The sequence below is a fragment of the Phalangium opilio genome, unplaced genomic scaffold (assembly GCF_054372755.1).
Source record: "Phalangium opilio isolate 3A_F unplaced genomic scaffold, DU_Popi_V2 ptg000011l_1, whole genome shotgun sequence".
In the NCBI taxonomy this organism is placed as follows: Eukaryota; Metazoa; Arthropoda; class Arachnida; order Opiliones; family Phalangiidae; genus Phalangium; species Phalangium opilio.
The window spans coordinates 4,933,079-4,957,609 of record NW_028324147.1 but is presented as its reverse complement, the minus strand read 5'-3'; the positions used below and the strand labels follow the sequence as shown (position 1 = coordinate 4,957,609).

At 33.2% G+C, this 24,531-nt stretch overlaps 1 protein-coding gene across 4 annotated transcripts in view; it reads right to left on the bottom strand.

Annotated features, from left to right (window-relative positions):
* Positions 1 to 24,531, bottom strand: part of LOC149709995 (uncharacterized) — a 106,859-nt gene that overhangs the window by 25,781 nt on the left and 56,547 nt on the right. For 2 of the 4 annotated variants that reach the window (XM_089858616.1, XM_089858617.1), the window contains exon 1: positions 5,137 to 6,175. The exons of the other annotated variants lie outside the window; for them this stretch is intronic. In XM_089858616.1, coding sequence (XP_089714742.1) covers positions 5,137 to 5,273 — 137 coding nt within the window. In that variant the 5' untranslated portion in view covers positions 5,274 to 6,175. Of the gene's footprint in view, positions 1 to 5,136; positions 6,176 to 24,531 lie in introns of those variants that run through there. 4 annotated transcript variants of the gene reach the window in all.

Below are 24,531 nucleotides of genomic sequence, written 5' to 3'. Positions count from 1 at the left end.
TAGTCCGTTGATGAACTTGAATATTAAAAATCATTTCAACGAATTCAATTTTAATTCTTACAGTATATTTTTCTTAATGAAAAACGGGTACAGGTATCTTAGCTGTCTGTATAGTTTTCATTAGCGCCTTAGGGTTTAAGAAACGGTTAATTTCAAAAGTTCCCTCACACATTTATGATATGAGGCGCATAAAATTCCCATTAATAAAGAGACGCCCAGAATACCGCTAATTACTAAAAACGAAAAATGTATTTCCCCAAAGACGAATCGGCCGGCAGCATAGCGTCTCGATTCTATAAATTTCAGTACCTTTATCATAAGTTTATAAGTGATATGTTCGGTATAAGTATGACAGTACCTATACAAGTTCGTAATGCTACTAAGAGACTTACAGCTCGAGATAACTAGTTCGAGGGGGAACGACGGAAGCGAGAATTGAAGTCCTACACTCGGTGGTTAATTTAGCAGGACCAAGTTCCATCTAGGTCCTATTTAGTCTGTATTACTAAGCCTTTGACAGTTAGCGCCTCACCAGGCGTCTTCGCTTTACCTCGAATCTATGACCTACCTCCCTCACTTCATGACAAGCTCCAGTTTGACACTAACAAACTTATGGAACATATCTTATTCTATATTCATATCTTCAGCCAATCAACGATTTAAAAGAATTGAATCCTTTTAACAATGAACTTTGACCTTTACCTATTCCCAAACATAGCTAAATTGCTAGCTAGATGACAAGCTCCAGTTTGTTTGTAACCAGTGACAAACTTTTGGCCAACATATCTTATGAACTCATCTTCAGCCAATCAACGATTCAAATGAATTTAATCCATTTAACCATGAACTTTGACCTTTACCTATTCCTAAACATAAATTCCTAAATTGCTAGCTAGAAATAATATTAATGTAAAAGTATAATATTCTTATATATAATTTAAATAATATAATGTTTATAACACGGCTTTCCAAAATTCCAAAATTTAGGGATTACGAAATATTCGGGCTTCGTATGGTAGGTATGACAGAGGAGTTTTATACACTATATATTATCCAATTAGTGAAACCACGTTACAACAAGCGCTATAGCTAAGTTTCTTCAAAGTTTTCGACAGTTCGACAGCACGTGTCCCGAATAAACTCGGTCGGTTAAAATGTTTTGTAAGGTTTCCTTGGCTTCAAATCTATATTTTCAATAAACCCGTACTGAAAGAGGCAAGTCGAATTATGACGAAATAAAAGATATATACCTGTTAAACTAATCCAGCTTGCCCTTATCTGAGCATAGAAAACCAACCCACTCGCACTTATCTGACACCGTTTCGAATGTCAAAATACTTAGACGTATAAAATTATTAAAGAGTTATAGGCTACTTTTATTATCAAAAGCAAACAATAACAGAAAGTTTACGAATACAACTGCCTGTTTTTGTTATTTGTATCTACGAATAAATTAAAATATATTTGTTATGCCTTTTTTTGAATTTTGATATTTTGGCGCGGTTTTAATAGATAGTTTTCACACATGGAGGATTCATACCATTTACATCAGGAGGCCGGGCTACTTGGAGGACAGAAATCCGTCTGCTTTTGTCCTCCAGATAGCCCGGTCTCCTGGTGTAAATGGTATGAATTCTCCATGTGTGAAAACCATCTATTGTCACTTGGTTGTTGAATTCGTTAGAAGTTTTTTTTATGAATTTTTTTTGAAATTCCACGTGGTTTAACAATTGAAAGAGTAACGTCACGTCACGTGATTGTACTATAGGATGTTTCTGATACATCTGCATAAATTAAAGGCTACGTTCTTGAGGTCAATGTTTGGGGGCCCATATGTTAGTAATTATTAAAATTGTAGACCACATGTTCTTTGACAATCATAGTATTTTAAAAAGCAGGTGGTTCACTGAATGGTATGTAGCATTTTAAACTTACGATTATAAACTTATGTTTTACCTAACACTAATTTGCTAACTGCTCTTGAAAAGATATACGGTAATTCAATTGATCAATATTGACTTATAGAGCCAATAGAGTGAAATGATTCAACTTTTTTCGTTCTAGAGACATTGTAAAGTGCTCTTTGCGCAGCTGTTTAGTTTAACAATGGCATTTGCATTATGTTTATCAACAATTGATTCAAGGTCTTGGTTAGTACGTACGTTTCTATGGTCACGATTAAACTCTAACGGGTTGCTTACATAACCTAAATTTAGACAACGTCTGTATAACAATGCTATTGTTTAGCGTTGTCGTTAAAAGATATTTAATGTTTTAAAAACATTAGAACGTTACAGTGAGTGATATGAAATTGAATAATAATTATAAGGTGTATTGTTTTAAAACACGAATAAGTGTGATTAGGAGTTAGGCCTACACCCAAGGAAATTTTAAACAAATTAAGAGACTTAAAGAAAATGAACGAAACCTCTAGCGCTCTCTGGAGGTAAGTTCTTAAATTTTGCGCGAAAAAAATCATAGTTTAATTCCAATTTTCAAATTAGGCTTAACATAGTAACACTTAAGGTGATTTCCAATTTTTAAATTAGGCTTAACACTTCTTAAGGTGATTTCCAAAATTAAAATTAGGCTTAACACTTCTTAAGGTGATTTCCAAAATTAAAATTAGGCTTAACACTTCTTAAGGTGATTTCCAAAATTAAAATTAGGCTTAACATTTCTTAAGGTGATTTCCAATTTTCAAATTAGGCTTAACACTTAAGTAAGTTGGTTTTCAATTTTAAAATTAGGCTTAACACTAAATATCTAGGATGCTAAACCTTTTCTCCAAATGTTACTAAATTCAATTCCAATTTCAATAATAAAATGTAGAAGTAATCCAAAGTCGATTCGTTACAGTTAAAATTAAAAAACCCGAAACCCAAATTCAATTCCGGCTGCATCTAGCCAAATTAAAAATCAAGAAGCGAAAATGCTTTTTAACATTTAAAGTTAAGTCCTTAACAAGCGTTTCATTGAGAAAACCCTCGTCTGTCCTAAATTCAATGGCGTGGAATTATAAACGAAGGCGATAGTTACCTACTTACACCAATAAATGTTAGCCCCTTCATTTAATAACGAGAAGGAATAAGAAAAAAAATGTATAAAAACGAAATTCTGTTAAAATTTTGTAGAAAAATAATTAAAAAATGTATTTCGAAGGGGATATGAAGTATCGAATCGTGTGTGTTGCTCTTCACGAGTGTTAATTTGATTTGGTAGCGAAGCGTGCAAAACCACCACCAAAGACGCTCCTTTAACACTCCAAGTGTGACCGAAATTAAAAAAATAAGAAGATGAAGACCCAATAGCAAAAGTTAGATATACTATCCTAGATTTGATAATAAATAATGCCAACAATTTGAAGAGTACTGGGGCTTACAACTCTTACACCGAGCCAGAAATAAATAACTAGAAGTTAATCTGCAGTTTCTAAGATCCTATTGTCAAACCGTGAACATTTTATTTTTCCAACCCAAAAACCTCTTAGGAGTGTTATAACTTTGTAACCGTATAAGATACGGGGATATCCTTTGACTGTGTGATAGCCCTACGTTTTACTTTTACAACGATACCAACTACGTGAAATTACAACAATTAGGAATAGAGTAATTAAGAAAATTATCTGTTCTTGCAATTTGTATGTACCTCGATGTGAAAATTAAGACCTGATAGATACCTTAAAACTATATAATAATTAACGACAAATTTTCTAGATGAAGAAAATCACGTCAATTAGGATATAATAACAAATACGTATTCTAGCAACTGCACAGAAAAATGTAACATTGAGAAATAACTACTTAGTTATTGATTCAAATCTTAGAGAAGTCCAAAATATTGCTATACTAAAACTTTAAGTTTATGAACTTTAGACACAGCTGATTATGATTGAAAAGTGCAGTCTGCCTAACCCGTGATCGCTACAAATCAAGACAACCATCTCCTACGCATTCTTTTCCAATGTTAATCGAATTAGAACCAAGCTAGATCAACACTAACTTAGTAACGTCACACACCATGGGGCTCCAATATCTTTCACGCTTCACCGCGTTGGTTTCTACATCTTTAACCGAGTCAGACGAGTTCTTCCTTTACAATTATTAAGGTCTATTACTCTTCTTTCTTATACGTAGTTTTCAGGCTAGGAGCGTTCATACCATTTACACATGGAGTAGTGGCTCCTCGGAATGACTACTTTGGCCTAGAAGTATAGCTTTGAATCCTGGTGTAAATGGTATGAATCATCCTTGCCTGAAAAATATGTATATTTGGTATATGTCGACTGAGTAATCGTGCATTGGAACGTGTGGTATCCGGCTTCGTTTTTGGCCAAAAGTGAATACGCGTTTAGGAACATGTGTCTTGAAATTAAATTTGGGTTTAGCTTAGCTTAGCTTCGGGACTAGCTCGCTTTTATAAGTTATAAACGTTATGTAGATGTCTTAATAAAACCCACGCTCTTAATTCTGAACTTGAAAGAATTAAATAGGGTTTAATTACTTGTAAGTTGTAATGTAAAGTGTAATTAAGTAATCAAATTTAATATTTAAGAGGTTGACACACAGTAGTGTTGTAAGTTGAATGATCGTGGTGGTTCTATGTTTAACTCTAATTGTTCAAAAGTAGATAGCGAAAAATTAAAAGTACCACATGAAAAGTGATATTTAGTAGAATAATACCTCCAATTATCAAAACCATATGAATTAAATTATGTAATTATTTTAATAAGGTTTTTAAAGACTTCAACGGTCTTCGTTCTCCAGTATTTTGAAAATATAAAACGAATAAATGGCCAATGTCTCCAGGTGTCATAAATCTTGCAATGCAAGTAACTTCACCGCAATCAAATAAAATTTGAAAAAATTAAAAACATTTCACTGATATCATCAACTAAAACAATACCTTCAAGCGGAATACCCCCAAATATTACCCTGACAATCGAATCAAATGTTGCATTACAATTTTATGTTTCAACAAAAATGTCTACGCGATGTCCTCGTTGACAAACATCATAGTCTAGACTTTCTCTAGCTTACAATAAAACCAAACCGACTTAAATGAAACCATCTGTCCAATGGGCCCCCTTGAATAACAACCTCAAACGAGGGGTGTGGAAGAATACAATCATCTTACCGTCTTGGTAATGGTACCGGGGGACAGCTGGAGGCCTCTGACATTGGTGCTGGCGCGTGCTGCAGACGATTCTTATTGTAAGAGTCTGCCGACACCACACTTCCGACGTCATCCATCTCAAACATCTGCACGCTCATGACGATATAAACGTAATAAGCGTGTGTTCACTTTTAACAATTGCTATCAAAAGCTAAGCCTAACGAATCTTAAATTATCCAACGTTATGAATTAATTTCTCTCCTTTCTTTCGTCAGAAATGAAAAATGTTGAACCAGACGACAAATATTCCAAGGTATGGTTTGAAAACACTGAGAATTACTATCCGACACCCTTCTCGGAACAATTTTGATAATATTGTGATTGTAGAAATGAAACGCTTTTAAATTTTAACCTTTCTAGAAAAGAGTTGGTTTCCATAGCGATTCGCGAACGAACAATATTATCCAGATAAGATTTTCTTTATCACTCCTTTGAGATAACTTAAACGAAACAAATGCGATATTTAAATTCTTCTCCTTCTTGGTAACATAATCACGACAATAATCCACGCGTAATCTAGTCAACTACAGATGAGATAACACCGGTATCCGACTACATATTGAAGCCGGTTTTACAAACGTCTTGATAAGTTAACAATCAATCCGCACAACCACAAATTAATTTTTAAAGTAATTAAAACAGGCCCCGAATATTCACTGTCACATCACGTAAACAACAACACAACACACAAAAGGTTCCTCTTTTTTCACACCAGTGACCAGAAAAGGCGTAGACCTCGTTGAACGGATGTTAACTAAACACTGGTTGGGAGCCTCGCAGTCTTTCCTGGCTGGTGGCTTTTGCAGTTACGCTATCGTCCCAAATTGTTACAACAGGAAGAGCTATCTATATATCTATCTATAACCATGGATTTCAAACGGTCCAATCAAATTCGAATTTAGTAAAATTGAAACGGCGCCGGCGGCAATGCAACTAGAAACCTGGCACTGGCCCGAGCAGACTCAAGTCGAGCGCGCTATATCGTCGATTGATAACAAAGCCGTATCCAACAAATTTACCTGGCGGAGTAGCAGACCTCTTAACGTATCAGAATCGAGCGGGAAATCACGAGTCACGTGATAGAATTTTGAACAGTGGGAAAAAAATATGGAAGAGAAGGCTAGGGAGGTCTTGAATCTCTTGATATTCTACGATGCGGAACAACTTTCGATTGACAGTTAAGCTCTAACGATGAAACTGGTTTCCATAACGTTAACGTTATGGTCAAGTGACTTCTGTTTTAATTTTTTTTTCTTAAAAAGAGTTTTTGAATCTATGATTTCGCGATTTGTTTGAAAGTTTAAACTTGAGCCATAGGATGATACAAACATCTTTGAATATATAAATATGGTTTAAAGCCCGTTCACACTACGCGGGTTTTGATGGAAAACTTGTTTCAACACCTGAGCAAATTAAATTGGATGCAGCCAAAGGTTTTGGGCTGAACGAAGCTTTACCATCCATAGGTCTATAATTCACGATTAGTTGAAGTGATACCTAGTTTATTAGGGAGAAGGTATAAGATGCCTAAGTACTCGCGTATTCCATAGTCCCAGTCCCCCTTTCAAAATACAAGGGGGGACGTAAAAGGAGGCCGGGCTATTTCGCCTCTCCTCAGTCGGAAAATACAAGTAATTTTCGTCATTCGCGTCGTGCTGACGTGCGTGTTCAAGAATCAATGAGATGCTGGTTGTGATTTAGAGGCGGGGATTAACTCCAACCCTACTATACGTTTGGACTGGAGATAAAGCTAGAAATGTGGAGAATTTATACCTTCTCCCTAATAAACTAGATATCACTTCTTGGTATAACACTGAACTGCTTGAAGCACTATGCTACTACTAAGAGCTTCTTTAGCCCTAACTTGGCAAAGGTTTTAACTGGATACTATTTGAAATTGGCTTGTTGTCAACATTTTTTGTTATTCAAATTTATTTTCAATTAGTTACGTGTATAAACCTTCAGGGAACGGGTGTAATAAATATTAGAATTTATTTTTTCATTTAATTTTAACGTTTAAAGGTTGGTAGAATATTGAGGCCATTTTGTTTTTAGGTGCAAAATTTATGGTAAGTTTTTAACTTGATTTAAATCGAGTAATGGCACTCGTATATTCAATGGTGTTGCGTTAATCTAGGCTTTATCTATGGGAAGGTGCCTTTAGTATATATTTTAAAATAAATCAAGTCATAAATTGTTCAAGGTATTATTTCTAAAATTGGTTACCCACACACAATTGTAATAAATTTATTCATACAAATTTCACGCATGTTGGTCTCTCAATTTAGTGCTAAATCGGGAATCAAATTTGTCTGTATAAAATGAAATTTATGACTGTTATTAAATATTGCACATATATTTCATTTCAAAAATCCCTGACTTTTCCAGATTTTCCCTGGCTGTCTAAAGTCATTTTCCATGATCAATTTTAATATCCTTTTTTATTTGTTTAAATAAATTAGTTTATCATAAGTTTATAAGATATGTTACAGAAGTTTGTCACTGGTTACAAACTGGAGCTTGTCATGAAGTGAATGAGGTAGGTCATAGATTCTAGGGTAAAGCGACGCCTGGTGAGGCACTGTCAAAGGCTTAGTAATGCAGACTAAATAGGACCTAGATGGAAGTCCTGCAAAATTAACCACCGAGTGTAGGACTTCAATTCTCGCTTCCGTCGTTCTCCGAACTACTTATGGAATATATCTGATAAACTTATGGTTTACGTTACCTACAATAAAAAATTTGTGAAATACCATAAGTTTAAATACAATTTTGAAATTTCCTGACTTTTAAACAACCTACTCTTGTCAATACTAGCTAGATAGATTAAAAATCACGTAAAATTTGATAGTAAATAGGTAACAACGTGACACCTTTCACTTTAATCTCAAACATCTTTATTTCAAAGATACTGTACGCATGGTGGTCCCCGGCCACGATTCTCAAATATTGATGAAGAAGCTATATTTTTTTCTTAAATTCTCAAATACTTCAAAAAAGGTATTTAGGTTATTGTTTATAAAAGGCCAATTTAATCGACTCAAATGTTTGATCTTTCAAAGAAAAACCAGTTTCTTTAAGAACTAAAAGAACTAAAAGAACTGCTTCTTTCTCATACACTCGAGCTGATCCGTCGTCTTTTGTCCTTATTTGCCGCGCCGCTATCTTTTCAAAAGAAAAAGTAAAAATTTCCCCTCAAAATTTATTAGTTTAAGATTAACTAGCCTAATACCTACCCACGTGAAATCGAGAAGTTGTCGAAATAAAAGGTTTTAGGTTTTACAATCTTTGAGGTTCTTTAAATTTTTATTTTCTTTATTTTTTAAAGAAATCTCGTTCGAGGACGAATAAGTTGTAATAATTTTTGGTACATGGATAAAAAAGTTGTCCAGCTAGATCTTTTTCGCCTGCCGAGTTGTGTATTGAAAAGGGAACAGAAATTACTAGAAAATACCTTGGAGCCATTTCTCTAGAATGCTTTTAAAAAAAAACTCTTCCGAAATATTGAGTGAGTCGTATCAAGATTAAAATATTTTAGATACTATAGGGTCATTGCGAAATTTCAGTTTGTTTTATAAAAACATACCTAGTTGTACAAATTGATTAGTTTTTTCGGAATTGATATAGGCCTAATAGAAAATAAATTTCTGCCCCAAATGGCAAATACCAATTTATATCATCTCAAATAATAAATAAATATCTCAAATAAGAAGTAAAGAAATAAATATCTCAAATAATAAATAAAGAAATAAATATCTCAAATAATAAATAAAGAAATAAATATCTCAAATAACAAATAAAGAAATAAATATCTCAAATAACAAATAAAGAAATAAATATCTCAAATAACAAATAAATAAATAATTATCTCAAATAAATAAATAAATAATTATCTCAAATAAATAAATAATTATCTCAAATAAATAAATAATTATCTCAAATAATAAATAAATAAATAATTATCATAAATAAATAAATAATTATCTCAAATAATAAATAAATAAATAATTATCTCAAATAATAAATAAATAAATAATTATCTCAAATAATAAATAAATAAATAATTATCTCAAATAATAAATAAATAAATAATTATCTCAAATAATAAATAAATAAATAATTATCTCAAATAATAAATAAATAAATAATTATCTCAAAAAATAAATAAATAAATAAATATCTCAAAAAATAAATAAATATCTCAAAAAATAAATAAATATCTCAAAAAATAAATAAATATCTCAAAAAATAAATAAATATCTCAAAAAAATAAATAAATATCTCAAAAAATAAATAAATATCTCAAAAAATAAATATATATCTCAAAAAAATAAATATATATCTCAAAAAATAAATATATATCTCAAAAAATAAATAAATATCACAAAAAAATAAATAAATATCTCAAATAATAATTAAAAATAACATCTCAAATAACAATGATTTCCTCAACTAGAGAAGATCCTTTCAAATAATAAAGATGTTCTCAAAACAAAAATATTCTAATTAGAGACGAAAAAACTATTACGCCACCACACTTGATTATGATGGAATAACGCACCTTTTAAAATATATATTTAAACATGACAAAAGGTTTTTCTATATATCTTAATTATTCTTAATTTCATATGGCATATGAAATTGCTAAGTTGTCAGTGTATAATTATGTTAATTTCTCAATTAAAGCGCGCGAATTAAGGCATTAATTAAGGGGAGGGTGGACATTGGGTTTGGTATGAAAATTAGCGGACAGCGGATCAATGCCAACTAAGTTTTCTAGGAAATTAAATTAACCTTGACTTTTAGAAAAATCGTAGAAACACTCCTCTCGATTCTAGAAAGGTTTTTTAATTTTTATTTCATAACACAGCTATACCTTTCAAAACTTCAATAAAACTTGGAGAGCCCAAGTTTTCAACGCAGTTCTCGCTATAATATAAAACGGATTCTTAATTCAAAGCACGGTGTGTTTTCTCTTACGAAATCGTGCCAAATACTTTTCATTTTTATTTCAAACAATCAGCAGATTCGTTTGTAAAGTTTTCTTCTCTTTGTTATTTTTTTTCTGCTACAAAATGATGATACTGTCACGTGGCATAAACATTCTTCATTGGTATATTTCTTTTATATCACGTTTCATGCAAATGTAATCAGGAGTGAAGATGGTTATAGGACGCCATTTTAAAAGATGGCGTAGGGTATATTAATTTATGCATAAGTTTGTAAGATATGTTCCATAAGTATGACACTACCTATACTTCGTAATGCTAGAGACTTACAGCTCGAGCTAGTTCTAGCAGAACGAAGGAAGCGAGAATTGAAGTCCTACACTCGGTTAAATTAATTTTGCAGGACTTCCATCTAGGTCCTATTTAGCCCGCATTACTAAGCCTTTGACAGCAGTGCCTCTCCAGGCCTCCCTCGCTTTACCTCGAATCTATGACCTACCTCACTCACTTCATGACAAGCTCAAGTTTGTAACCAGAGATTAACAAACTTATGGTGAACATATCTTATAAACTTATGATTTATGCCAGACTTATCAGAAAGAAACACCCTGTATACTAATATTTCCATAATAAAATAGCAGACGACGCTAAATGAATGGATCTTTCATATTTAATTAACCTAAATACATAGTAGCTTAAGTAAGCTTTTAATTAATTTTAATTAGACGTAAGGGCAGGAAAGCGTTACGAAGTTTATGGATATAGAAAAAACTTTTGTTTACTTAAATCGCAACCCTAATTTTTTAACGTTTAAACCGAGGGTTATTGTAAATAAAAATAAAGGCTTTTTTGGCAAAGGTATGTCATTTCATTTCGCAAGAGACTAAAATTATTTTAATTTAATACGCATTATTATCCGTAGACCCTAGTCTCTAGAAATACGTAAAATTTAAAATTCTGAACACCTGGAAACACGTTTTCACAGTTAAGAACATGAATAAAGATGGTATATACGGGGGTTCATACGAGAGCAACTTTGAACAGACTTCTTGGTCTTCTTTTAATAATCATCAAAATTCAAAAGAAGTGCTCAGCTAACCAAACTCGTTTCGAAACTTGCGCAATTCTTCTGATGAGGAGGATGATGTTTTAGAAAGTTTCTTTTTTTTTCATCCATGGCACAAAATTCTTTGTGAAGTTTTTTTAATGTTAATTTGGGGAGGAACTCTAGCTATAAATCATGTACCTTAACTTCTTCGAAATTTCTTAAGGTCTGTTTACACAATGTTTGAATTGTTGGGCCTTTGGTTATACGAACCTAGGTTCAACTTCATGTCTAGTGCTAACGCCACTTTAAAGTGAGAACATCACGAGTATTCTATTCTGACTTTTGGTGGGGGAATTTTTATAACCAGATTATAAATTTTAAAGAGTTTTAATAGATAGCACGTGCTGCCGCGTTTTAAATCCTTTAAACCCTAAAGTAATGAAGACCTACTTAAAAGTAATTGGATATTCTTCTGCAAAGAAAGTGTTGCGCAAGTTTTAAAGAGGGTTTGCAGTCTTTATTCGGTTATGAACTAAGTTTTAATTGTGATGCTATAACTCATGGTAGTATTAGTTTTAAACAGAAGGGGATAATTGAAGAAGGATGATACTCTGTATCATATGGTGGTACACTTCTCTCCAAGAGAAGTATTATATATACTTCTGGTTTAACAGATACAGACAAACTCATAATGTGAGAACTTTAGTTATTTTCCTCTTGCGATAAGACCATTTATTTCTTTCAAATGGTAAACAGTAAACATTCATTAAACATTTAAGAGACTTCATTAGTTGATAAAACAATAATAATACACGCCCACTTTATCTTTTAAATAAAAATTTAGATGCAGTTTCGTTAATCGTTGTCTGAATATATTATCATCTGTTAATTAAGTATTTTTGGGGTGACAAAATTGCTTTCGAATTAAACTGCAAAAATCAAGGCTAATTCAAAAAAACTTGAAATTTAATTGGCACGTATGCCGATGCATGGTGCATTGCTAGAGATACGGACAAAATTATTCAAACTAAGACTGAAGGCGCCGAGATAATTAAAAACCACCTATTCATTTCTATTAACGAATAAAAAAGTAGAAAAATTAAAGATATAATTTCGAACCAAACTAGTTTGAAGTTTCGACGGTAAATTCCAATCTAGAAATTTTTATCAAACATTTTTTTATTTATTAAAATAAGGTTATATATTTTTTTAAAAAAAAAACTATTAATTTAGTTTAAATACAATTAAATTAAATGGATCGTTATCACTATACCAAAAAAAAGGATTATTTAAATTTTTATTCAAACACGCACGTGCTTTTTCCACGTGGGATTAAAAATGGCGGGAATGATTTGTTTAGCGCGCGCGTGAAAAAATGAGGGAAATTTAATAATACTTTGGCACGAGCTAAAATAGAATAGACATACTGCACGTGCAATTAAAATATAGAAAGGTCATTGGTTGACCTTAAAAATTAGCCTGGGTTGTATTGCGAAAATATGGCGGCGGAGTTTCGCATGTATTTTTAACATCGTGAGCTAGTAAAAAAAATTAAAAACTATGTAAAGGAAAAACCTTTGCATTAAAAACAACCAGCAGTAGCTTTTAAGTAAATAGCTTTCTACCTAATTTGCAAACCAAAAACCTTTTAGCATACATAGTCTGGGAGCTATTTTTAACCGCATATATTTTTCGACTTTTAACCTATAATTCGTGTTCTCTCTTTAAAATTCCCTATCGAGTTTATTTTTCTTATTTATTATAGTTTTTCTTTTTCAGCCAAATTGGGATTTAGGTTTTTGGCAAAAATTTCTCCTTCGTTCGTCGAAAATACCAATATCAAGAAGCGATATCTAGTTTATTAGGGAGAAGGTATAAATTCGTCTCCACATTTCCAGCTTTATCTCCAGTCCAAGCGTATAGTAGGTCCGGAGTTAATCCCTGCCTCTAAATTACAACCAGCATCGATCTCATTGGTTCTTGAAAACTCACGTCAGCGCGACGTGAATGACGAAAATTACAGTCATATTTTCCGACTGAGGAGAGGCTGCGAAATAGCCCGGTCTCCTTTTACGTCCCCCCCCCCAATTGTATTTTGAAAGGGGAACTGGGACTATGGCGCGCCTAGAATACTTAGGCATCTTATACCTTCTCCCTAATAAAGTAGATATCACTTCTTGGTAATATATTAAAAGCGCACGGAAAAACGCGTAATATTTTTCGTCCTCAAAATGAAATATACCAGGAAAAAAGACTAAAGCGAAATTGTATACTGTATATATTGTACGGATAATTTTCAGTTTCCTCCTCAAAATCGTCTGGCAACAGATCAATTTGGGAAAATACGTTAAATCGCCGAGGGAAAACGTAGCCACGGGACGGAAAAACCATTTTAATAAATTACATATCACAATGAAATGTAATAAAACGCCCCTCACTTCGTGTACGGGGAAACCAAAGTTTTGTCAAACAAAACTTCTATCCTGTTAAGTATTATGAATTATTTTGTCTGTCTTGTCTCGATTACGCTTTTACGAGCGGCGAGTATTTAAATATGACGTGAGTCACGTGTAGATACATACGTACATGTCTTTTACGAGGCTAGGAGGCACAAATATTCTTTTGTTTAGAAAATTCAGGTGGAAAGTCTATTATCTTTAGAAAATTCCGGAGTAAACTCTCTTATCTTTAGAAAATTCAGGTGGAAACTCTCTTATCTTTAGAAAATTCCGGAGTAAACTCTCTTATCTTTAGAAAATTCCGGAGTAAACTGTCTTATCTTTAGAAAATTCCGGAGTAAACTGTCTTTTCTTTAGAAAATTCCGGAGTAAACTCTCTTATCTTTAGAAAATTCCGGAGTAAACCCTCTTAACTTTAGAAAATTCGCGAGAAAAAACTCTTATCTTTAGAAAATTCGCGAGAAAACCCTCTTATCTTTAGAAAATTCGCGAGAAAACCCTCATATCTTTAGAAAATTCGCGAGAAAACCCTCATATCTTTAGAAAATTCGCGAGAAAACCCTCATATCTTTAGAAAATTCGCGAGAAAACCCTCATATCTTTAGAAAATTCGCGAGAAAACCCTCATATCTTTAGAAAATTCGCGAGAAAACCCTCATATCTTTAGAAAATTCGCGAGAAAACCCTCATATCTTTAGAAAATTCGCGAGAAAACCCTCATATCTTTAGAAAATTCGCGAGAAAACCCTCATATCTTTAGAAAATTCGCGAGAAAACCCTCATATCTTTAGAAAATTCGCGAGAAAACCCTCATATCTTTAGAAAATTCGCGAGAAAACCCTCTTATATTTAGAAAATTCACGCTCAAACCATCTTAATATCTTTCGAAAATTCAGGCGGAGATCCTTTTTATAAAATTTCACAATTCAAGTGGCATAGCACGAGACAATAATAAGAATTTAGTTAATTAAAATTCCAATTCGACCGGATATACGGCGCGTGCTGTTTCTAGATTATAATCAGCATCTTTTAATTTCAATTCAGGTATGCAAATTTAAAAAGAAAAAAAATAATGCAGCCATATTATTCTACGAATATTGTTACAAATTCCAGCATAAAATAACCACAAAACAACCATACAATTGTTACAACAGCGCCGAATATCTATCAAGGCATTTTAATCTTACAACTACGTTATATACAAAAACATTGCAATACTTATTTTTAAAGTCTAAACAAGTTTTTCTTTTTAAGTATGAAGTTTTGTAATATGAAATTCCGAAATACATACGTATATAAAATTAGGGTTCTTATTTTTATATAAAGTGGTAAAAATTGGCACGCCTAACTGCTTGAAATTGTCCCCGCAAATAAGCCAATTATGGTCGACGCTTTTTACAAAAATAAGATTAGTTAAAATCACGAATGACCTTCTGGACGAAAAATATACCCTTTTTCTCTTATTTTTTAAATAAGGGTGGTTTAAAATTAAATTTAAAAACTTACCAAAGTCATTCAAGAAATATGATAAAGGGACTGTGAATGAATTCAGAGAGCCCAGCCAAAATTTTAAATTCCTTATAGGATAACTACAGGGATAGATTTAATTTTAGATGTAGGAATGGAGAACAGAGTAATCTGGGCGCGCGTCAAAGTCCCGGACCCCCTTCCCTGGGACCGGGGGGGGGGGGGGGGTATGAAAGAAGAGGCGGGTCATAGCGACAGAGGTAAAATGGAATTAAGTGTTTTTCGCCGTCCCCGTCAGGAAGGTCATCAAAACGTAGTTTAAGTGAGCCAATAAGATAATTTAAACTTTTCGTTACGTGTTGGAGGGAGGGGCTCTATACTGGGCTATGAGTCAGACTGAAGTAAATACTAACCGTTCTCCATTCCTACTTCTAAAATTAAATCTATCCCTGATAATATAGGACAGTTTAAAAAATATAGGATTTTAAAGGAATTATAGGACCACTGGGCTCCCTGTAAATTCTTATTCAAATCCTTTTATTTTCAAGTTACTTTCTTATGACGTAGTCAAATTCAATTTCAAAACAAAACCGGCGGCAAACCACAAACCTGATGAAAGTAACCATATATATCTAACAACGCACGGTATAGTATATATATGCATTAAAGTTTCTTTTTTCTGAAGCGGGTATAGTAATAAAATTAGGTCAAAATTTGAAACGCGACCACTATTCAGTGGAATGAAAATATATTTTTAGGCGTGGTCATATAGGAAATGAGCGGGGAAAAGTTTTTGAACTAACCTTGGACCTGAGCCGCTCAGCTCGAGTTTTAGTTTTTTTCTTTCTTTAATTTCCTATTTAATTTCGGTATATAATAGAAACGAGAGTAATTCTACGAAAATAGAGAGGTTAAGTTTGAGAGTAACGGCCGGAATGCATACAGCCAATAGGAATCATTGTGTGAGAACTTAATATTTGCCAAGCCTCATAATTCTGATGTCTTTCCAACTGTTGTTTCATTGGTTAGTTGAGAAAAAGGCTACGCATTTATTCCTAGTAGCTGTATGCATTCTTGTTTACAGCTTTACGTCACTTTGAATAGCATCGGTTATTATTTCTACATAATTTCTCAACTTGTCTAGAAAATTACGGAACGGAACACGTGTGTGAGGAGAGAAAATGGACAACCTTTTTAGCAAAGAAAACATTTTAAACAATCGAGAAATTATCTCAAAATTCTTATTATTATTTTAAAATTTATCGCGATGAAAAAAGTGACTAATATCCCTTAAAATTGAGGTGTCGGACATTTCATAATTTTAAGAACAATATCTGAGAAATTATGGAGAAAAAACCCTTTAATTTTGAGCAAAATCCAAAATTTCGTAAATTTTGGATGGAAAAACTTTCCGACAACTCGTTGCGTGTAACTCACGAGTTTAGCGACTTTTTCTTTTAAGTTATTAACAATACATATTTTATATTATCTTTAATTTTTAAAAGTTAAATAAAAAAATAACAAAATTATGGTTATTATTTAATGCAGTGGTGAAAAAGGAAGTCTTCCATTAGAGTTGTTAGAAACAATGGAAATTATATTTAACTATTGTCCTGAAAATTTAATTTATTTTTGGATTTAAGTAGCCTAATAATTGAAATTACTAACAGGCCAATTCTTTAGTCTTTTTTTTTAATGTTTTTATAAAGTTAAAAATTTTCAATCTTAATTTAAACTACAATATATTCTAAAGCCTCGATTAATTCAATAAAAAATTATTTTCGAAGACTGATACTGATATATACATTGCGAGAATTGATAGGATTTTGGTGATGATGTCATTAAACAAATAAAACCTGATAATTACGTCACAACTTTAAATTTTAAAAGTTAAATCTCAAGAGTTTAAAAATCATTAAAAACAGGGCTGAACTGTTTTTGTAAAAATCATTAATATAGTTAAAAGAACTTTACCGTGGCCCACTCACTCAAAATATAAAATAATTACAAAGAAATTTTAGAAAGTGGAATACGGGAAAAAGGTCGAGTCCAGCCCACATGAACCCCGTTAACTGTGTTTGAAATGTGGAGTAAGGGCACTCTATTAACATTCCACCTGAGAAATTATTATAGTCTGCTGATTCTATATTTAAATAAACTATAAAAGATGCCGAAATATTACGTAAGAAACTATTTAAGTTTTACGATTTATTTTTATTTTAGAAATTGTTTTAAAAAATAGACCTGGACTTCAATATTATAGTGGAAGAAACCCAGTAAGCCTTGGACTTCAATATTACAGTGGAAGAAACCCAGTAAGCCTTGGACTTCGATATTATAGTGGAAGAAACCCTGGAAGCCTTGGACTTCAAATATTATAGTGGAAGAAACACTGTAAGCCTTGGACTTCAAATATTATAGTGGAAAAAACACTGTAAGCCTTGGACTTCAAATATTATAGTGGAAAAAACACTGTAAGCCTTGGACTTCAAATATTACAGTGGAAAAAACACTGTAAGCCTTGGACTTGAATATTCCAGTGGAAGAAACCCATTAAGCCTTGCACTTCAATCAATATAATTCCAGTGGAAGAAACCCATTAAGCCTTGCACTTCAATCAATATAATTCCAGTGGAAGAAACCCAGTGAGTCTCGGACTTCAATATTAGTGTGGAAGAAACCGATTTAGCCTTGGACTTAAATATTCCAGTGAAAATTAAATAAATTCACCTTTTGGGTGATAATTATATCTTACAAAACTTTTTATGTCAAAATAAAAAAATAAAAGAAAATAACGATTCGCAGAATAGAAGTCAAAAAGATGTTCTAGGGCGATGCATAGGGATGAATTGTAAATTTGAGGGTAGCCCCGAAGCAACCTCGGAATATACTACCACTAATAACATAGTAAGTTGAATACTAGAATACCAATAGCGAAAAAGAGTACTCGGTTGAATTGTCGCCGTCATATTTCACTGGTCAAACGCAGCTATTATTTAGGCTACTTCCACATACACACCACAATCATCTTTTTAGATAAGATACGGGGGAAAGGGGATTAAATAATAACACCTTACCAACTCGACCAGACAGTCACGATCACACTAATACGTAATAATTTTCCTAAATATTTAATTATTCAAGTTAAAACTAATTCATCCCAAAGATTGTAGGCAAATAATGGCTAGTATTAAACTTACGACCATAATTTTAACCAGAGATAGATTTAATTTTAGAAGTAGGAATGGAGAACAGAGTAATCTAGGCGCGCATCAAAGTCCCGGACCCCCTTCCCCGGGACGGAGGGGTATGAAAGAAGAGGCGGGTCATAGCGACAGAGGTAAAAAGGAATTACCTCCGTATTTTTCGCCGTCCCCGTCAGCAACGTCATCAAAACGTAGTTTAAGTGAGCCAATAAGATAATTTAAAAATTTCGTTACGAGTTGGAGGGAGGGACTATGAGTCGGACTGAAGTAAATACTAACCGTTCTCCATTCCTACTTCTAAAATGAAATCTATCTCTGTTTTAACCAAAAACATTTTCCAAACAAATAATTTTACTTCAATAAATATTCCGTCAGTGCGAACAGAGTTCAATTAAAAATGCGGGAAAATTTCTTTTTCTCGCGCCAAAAACTCAAAAAGCGAAAACGCAACGCACGTGCGCTACGTAAATCCTTGAACGAGCAAAGCGGGGGTGGTGGAAGTTATAGATAAGACAGGTATGGGTATCCCGGGTTTAAAAAAAACAGAGTTAAGAAATATACGGGTACCTCAAGCTTAACTAAGCAATACTCTACCTAACTTTCATTTCCAAATAAACGCATGGAAGAGTTGCTTCAAGGTTGAAATGAGCACGAAATAAAAAGATTCAACCCCGAAATCAAGAAATGATGAGCGACAAACTTCAAGGTTAATTTATTCCTTCCCGAAATAATCTAAATATCTAAAACAAAGGGGAAGCTTTTAACAATGATAATCTTGAGTAATCATTTGCATAATTTAATTGAGGAGGAATTAAAAATAGGAAAAGAAAACCTGTTTGAAGTTTAATACGATTATAATCTAATCTACCTAACGGTTAATGTATGTACAATTAAATTATTTAAATTAGGATTCAACGGGGAAATGAATGATATTCTTCAATAATCAGGAAGGATTCAACTCAAGGAACGATTTAAATTAGTTTGAAATCATACAACACGGTGGGGGATGCATATTATCGTAAACAATAACAATGTTTTGATATTTTGAAATAATGTATGAAGGGATAAAAATATTAAAAATATTTATAAGTTCAATGTACTGGTATTTTGATTGTCCAAATTATAGTGACAGTCATATTGTTTATGTTTATTTTTGAGCTTTGTTTTTTTATGTATGGTTGGTAGCATAAGGGTATCATACTCTCTCTTATTAAGTAGGGCTACCGATAGAAGTGTTTATGAAAATAAATTTAGAGGCGTGTCTTAAAGGGGGTGCGTATTTATTGTAGTGGAGCGTCCTCTGGTGGCGAATTAGCCATGAACAGAAACATATCATCGCCTACTGTTATATCTATCTCCGCTCGTAACCCGACTAGTAGAATAATGAAGGAAAAATCACAGTTGGTCATAAGCATGTCATCTGTTTAGGAGAAACATTTAAATGAAGATGGCGCTGCATGTAGTCTCTTTAATTTTGTCTCGCATCTCCAAGGCTACTTAAGAACCATACTTTGTACATATTATAGCCTTATGATTGTACACTATACAATATATCGGGGGGGGGGGGTAATACTGCGTGACGTCACCTGATTGTTACTTTTAGTAATAAACTTCATCCATTTAAAATGGCTGCAAGAGATGATCAAATTCACATAACAAAGCGGAAATGAACAAATCGTTTATAATAAGAAAGACGGATCATGGATCATAAACATTTATATCAAATTCCAAAAGCTTATATATAGAGAATAAAGACGTTTCAAAGATTATTTCAAGATAATATTAAGAAAATCCGGAAATACAATGTAGTTCTTGGTGGTTCTTTAAGATAGTTACAGCAGGTAAGGGAGGGGGCGGGGTACGTTTTAAATCTTTAAATAACGATCCTGTAGAAACGATTTAGCAACAACTAGAAGCGAATGCGATCATCGAACGAAAACCGCGCCTAAAATATAAAATATTTCGTGTTGGGACGAAGTAATTTTAATTTTATTTTTTTTTTATATGGGGATATATTCTGATCCGTGGCCCCTGGGCACTAAAAAAACGAGTATATATTACATTATTTCTTACTCCTCTACCTTGTAATTTAGCGTCATTTACCGGATTTACTAAAGATACCTACCTTCTTACCTCAATTTTCTCTATAAGATAAAAATATAAGAAACTGAATTACACGCCAGCCATTAAGTATGTTCTTCTTAACAAAATAAAGACGGTAGCGACATCTAAGAAGTATTTGGGTAACTAAATCGAGGGGTACTTCACCCCGGATAAATTTGTATACTTGACGGAATTTGAACCTATAAATGATATCTGGTAGTATCTAAATAAAGTCTAGGTCATTGTTAAAAAGAAAACTATTGCCAAAAGGGTATTTAATATTTAGGTTAAGTAGATATTTTAAATGAAATTGGGGTTTTATGGGTAAGAAATAGAGATAGTGTGCTTACAAGTGTTGCCAGTCATTTGTGACGTCTGTAATTCAACCGCTATCTAAAACAGACTAAAAAGCTTGTAGTATTCTATTCGATTCAGTACTGGATCATTCAGTTCAAACCTGAATGAATGCAGGAGATGCCAGTAATAACAAATTACTAACAACTGTCCCTGAAGCGCATGCGCAGTTAAAGTTAAAAAACGGGGAGGAAACTTCTTTAGCCCCTTTAGTGCACAAAATCTATATTTTTAATGTTTTGTATTTACACCTGACTAAGAGTGGCGTACCCCTCGATTTCTTTTAACTCATCCGTACACCTTTTGAATGAAACTAATTTTAATTCCTTATATATTTAAGTGTGTTCATTAGCCCCATATTGTGCTCTATATTATGGATCAATCAAGCTTCATGAATAGAAAATTTATATCTATAGTTTTTCCCCATTCCTCTACGACCTTTTAACCTCCTTAGCCTATATGTTGTAAATATTTTAATATAGATTCGTATGGAAATAAATAGAAATTACGAACAATTGAAATCTTATGAAGTCCATTAAGATTTAAAATTAAACCACAATTTATCGTGGGATCTTTCCCCCTTACAATCAAAAGGATGAGACGGTGTTGTTAATCAAATAGCATTAACGCCACTAGGGGTGTTCACATCGATTTAAAACTTAACTTTAAAAAAGTTAAGATTGAGATTCAGATTCGACCCAAAAACCTAGTACCTATTTTCTTACACATGGATTTTTAAACCATTAGAAGAAAAGGTTTAATCCTATGAAAAACATTAACATGTACAAAAATGGGCCAAGCCTCGCCTCGTGCCCTTTCCGCCGTAAAACGTTCTGAGATCCAATGTAGAGCCAAGTCTGCCTTTTGTTCTCATTCAATCGCCAATTGAACAATTATGTTATAAATTAAGTCCTTTTCCTAATTAATAACCAATATTCTTTGACTCTATCATAATTATACATCTTTGTTCGTATCAAAAATATCGTGACTTGGCAAGCGCAGGTCATCCCCTTCGATTATTTTAAAATCGGCAACGATTTAGTGAATATCCCTTCGATTATTTTAAAATCAGCAACGATTTAGTGAATATCCCCTCGACTTCCTTTTAATATTACTTACCTGCGATTGCCAAGTCACGATATTTTTGATACGAACAAAGATGTATAATTATGATAGAGTCAAAGAATATTGGTTATTAATTAGGAAAAGGACTTAATTTATAACATAATTGTTCAATTGGCGATTGAATGAGAACAAAAGGCAGACTTGGCTCTACATTGGATCTCAGAACGTTTTACGGCGGAAAGGGCACGAGGCGAGGCTTGGCCCATTTTTGTACATGTTAATGTTTTTCATAGGATCTCACTTCTTTTTGTAGACCCTCTCGTTATACTTCGGTAGTTATATTAAAACAAGACCCTCTTGTGGTACTTCGTTTGCCAATATAATCGCTAACGTTTGTCCTTATTTACGCTGAATTACCCCTTTCGACCCGCAGAGAATATGTAATAAAGATTGTACGCGATATCCTAATATAAGAATGTAGCATCAGTTACGACACATTTCTTTTAAACTACTACTCTTATTAGCTTTAATATATATTTAACTTCCGGTTAACTTTGGACCATTACGTCCTTTCATCAAGAACACACACTATTTCTGTTGAAAAGACGGCCGCGCCATCTAGTTTTAAAATAAAGAACTAAAGAACAATTTTATAAAAATTTCGGGATGTTTTAATTTTTCTGTGCTTTATAAAATAAATGAAAACCAAATCCTGAATTTTAAGTTTCTATCTACCCTAGAAGTACCTTAGAATTTTGATGATCGGTGAGTGAGTGAGTGAGTGACAAAATAAGGTAAATTTCACCTTCGATATTTCGAAAAGTATATAGGGTAGGAACTTGAAATTTGGAAACTATAGCTATTATTGACAGTCCTCGCGGCAAGCAAAATTTCAGACTTTTACCTATACCCATCACGAAGTTACAGTGGGCTTAAAAGTGTCGTGAGTTGCTTCGAGAAAAGGGTGTCAGTGCTCGACTTGGCTGGGAGCACTGCCGTGCTCCCAGATATTTTTATTTTTTGATTATTTTATCATTCTTTGAATTCAGCCGCCTTTTTTGAAAGGAAAATTTATTTATTTCTCTTTTTTAAACAAAATGGAACAAACAAAAATTATGTATTTCTTATTATAACGGGCTATTTCCCTCCAGGGGCGTTTTAAAATAAAATTTAATTTGAAATAAGAGTTAATCTGTTCGTTAATCCGGACCAAATAAGGTTGCGCAGAAACTACAGAGGATAATTGATGGCAGAAGGGGATAATAGAAGAAGGATGACACTTTGTATCCTCTTAATACTTTAGTTATGTAACATGATTCTTCCCAGGCTCATGTACCCTTTTTGTTTGCTCTCCTGCTCATCAAACTTCAGATGGGTAACTATCGCACCGTGGGGTGAATTCTGTAACTGTTTGGTATTTACTAAAGCCTCAGCAATCAACCCTGAACAAACCTTGATTGTCTTGACAAGCGCATGCGCCTTGGAAAATAGTTAAACGCTAATAGAGTAATGACGAGGGAACTATTTACATGGCGTATGTGATTCGGTTGGTTTAGTAACCTTGCTATAATAAATGTAAAATGATGTTGGGAAGAATCATGTTGCAATTACCACACCCGCTTTGTTGCAGCTGGTACACTTCTCTTGAAGAAAAGTATTATATACTTCTGTTGACAGAGACTATAGCAGCGGTGTCTTTAGAAAGGGAGTTTTAAATGTAATTTTTAAAACTTAAACAAAAAAATCTTAGAATAGATTCTGAGATAACACCAAAGACTTCTTAAAAAGGTATAATTTTCGCGCGTGTCAAAAGTTGAACAAATCTGTCAGAAAATCATTTGAAATCCATAAAAATTCTAGTGAGAAAAAAAAGTGGATCTAAGTTAACGTTAATACACCCAATGCCCTCTTTATTGAACAAAAGCTAAAAATGAAAAGTTAAGTTACACATCAATGGGAGGCGAATCCACCACAAACCTAACTAGAACCGGCGGTGATAAAGTCGTCCCTAATCGCCCCCAAGAACGTTACTTCTTTGTTAAAAAAAATACCAGAAATGTGAAAGGACAAAGGGTACAGCCAAAAACTTACAAAAGTTCATTGTAGGTCAAAAAAAATTTGTTTCATTAAGCTACCTGGTCCCGAAAGCGAGTGAGAGAGGTTGGACAGTTACGCTTTGAAATCCAAAGAAATGGGCTTTGTCTATCGTTACTATCACCATAAGATATGTCAAATAAGTTTGACACTAGTATACACTTCGTAATGATAGAGACTTACAGCTCGAGCTAGTTCGAGAGAGAACGACGGAAGCGAGAATTGAAGTCCTACACTCGGTGGTTAATTTTGCAGGACTTCCATCTAGGCCCTATTTAGTCTGCATTACTAAGCCTTTGACAGCAGCGCCTCACCAGGCGTCGCTTTACGTCGAATCTATATGACCTACCTCACTCACTTCATGGCAAGCTCCAGTTTCTAAGTTACCAGTGACAAACTTATGGAACATATCTTATGAACCTATGCTATCACGTTAATTTCACATATCTACTCGGTTTTTGCTATTCCTCAAGTGTTGGCAGGCAGTTGGTGAGTCACAACATTTCTTAGAGAAAAGCTGGTAGTTCAGTTTGAATCAGTACTTGACAATATTGAACTGAAGTTAAATGCTAGTAGTTCAGATTGAATCAATACTTGACAATATTGAACTG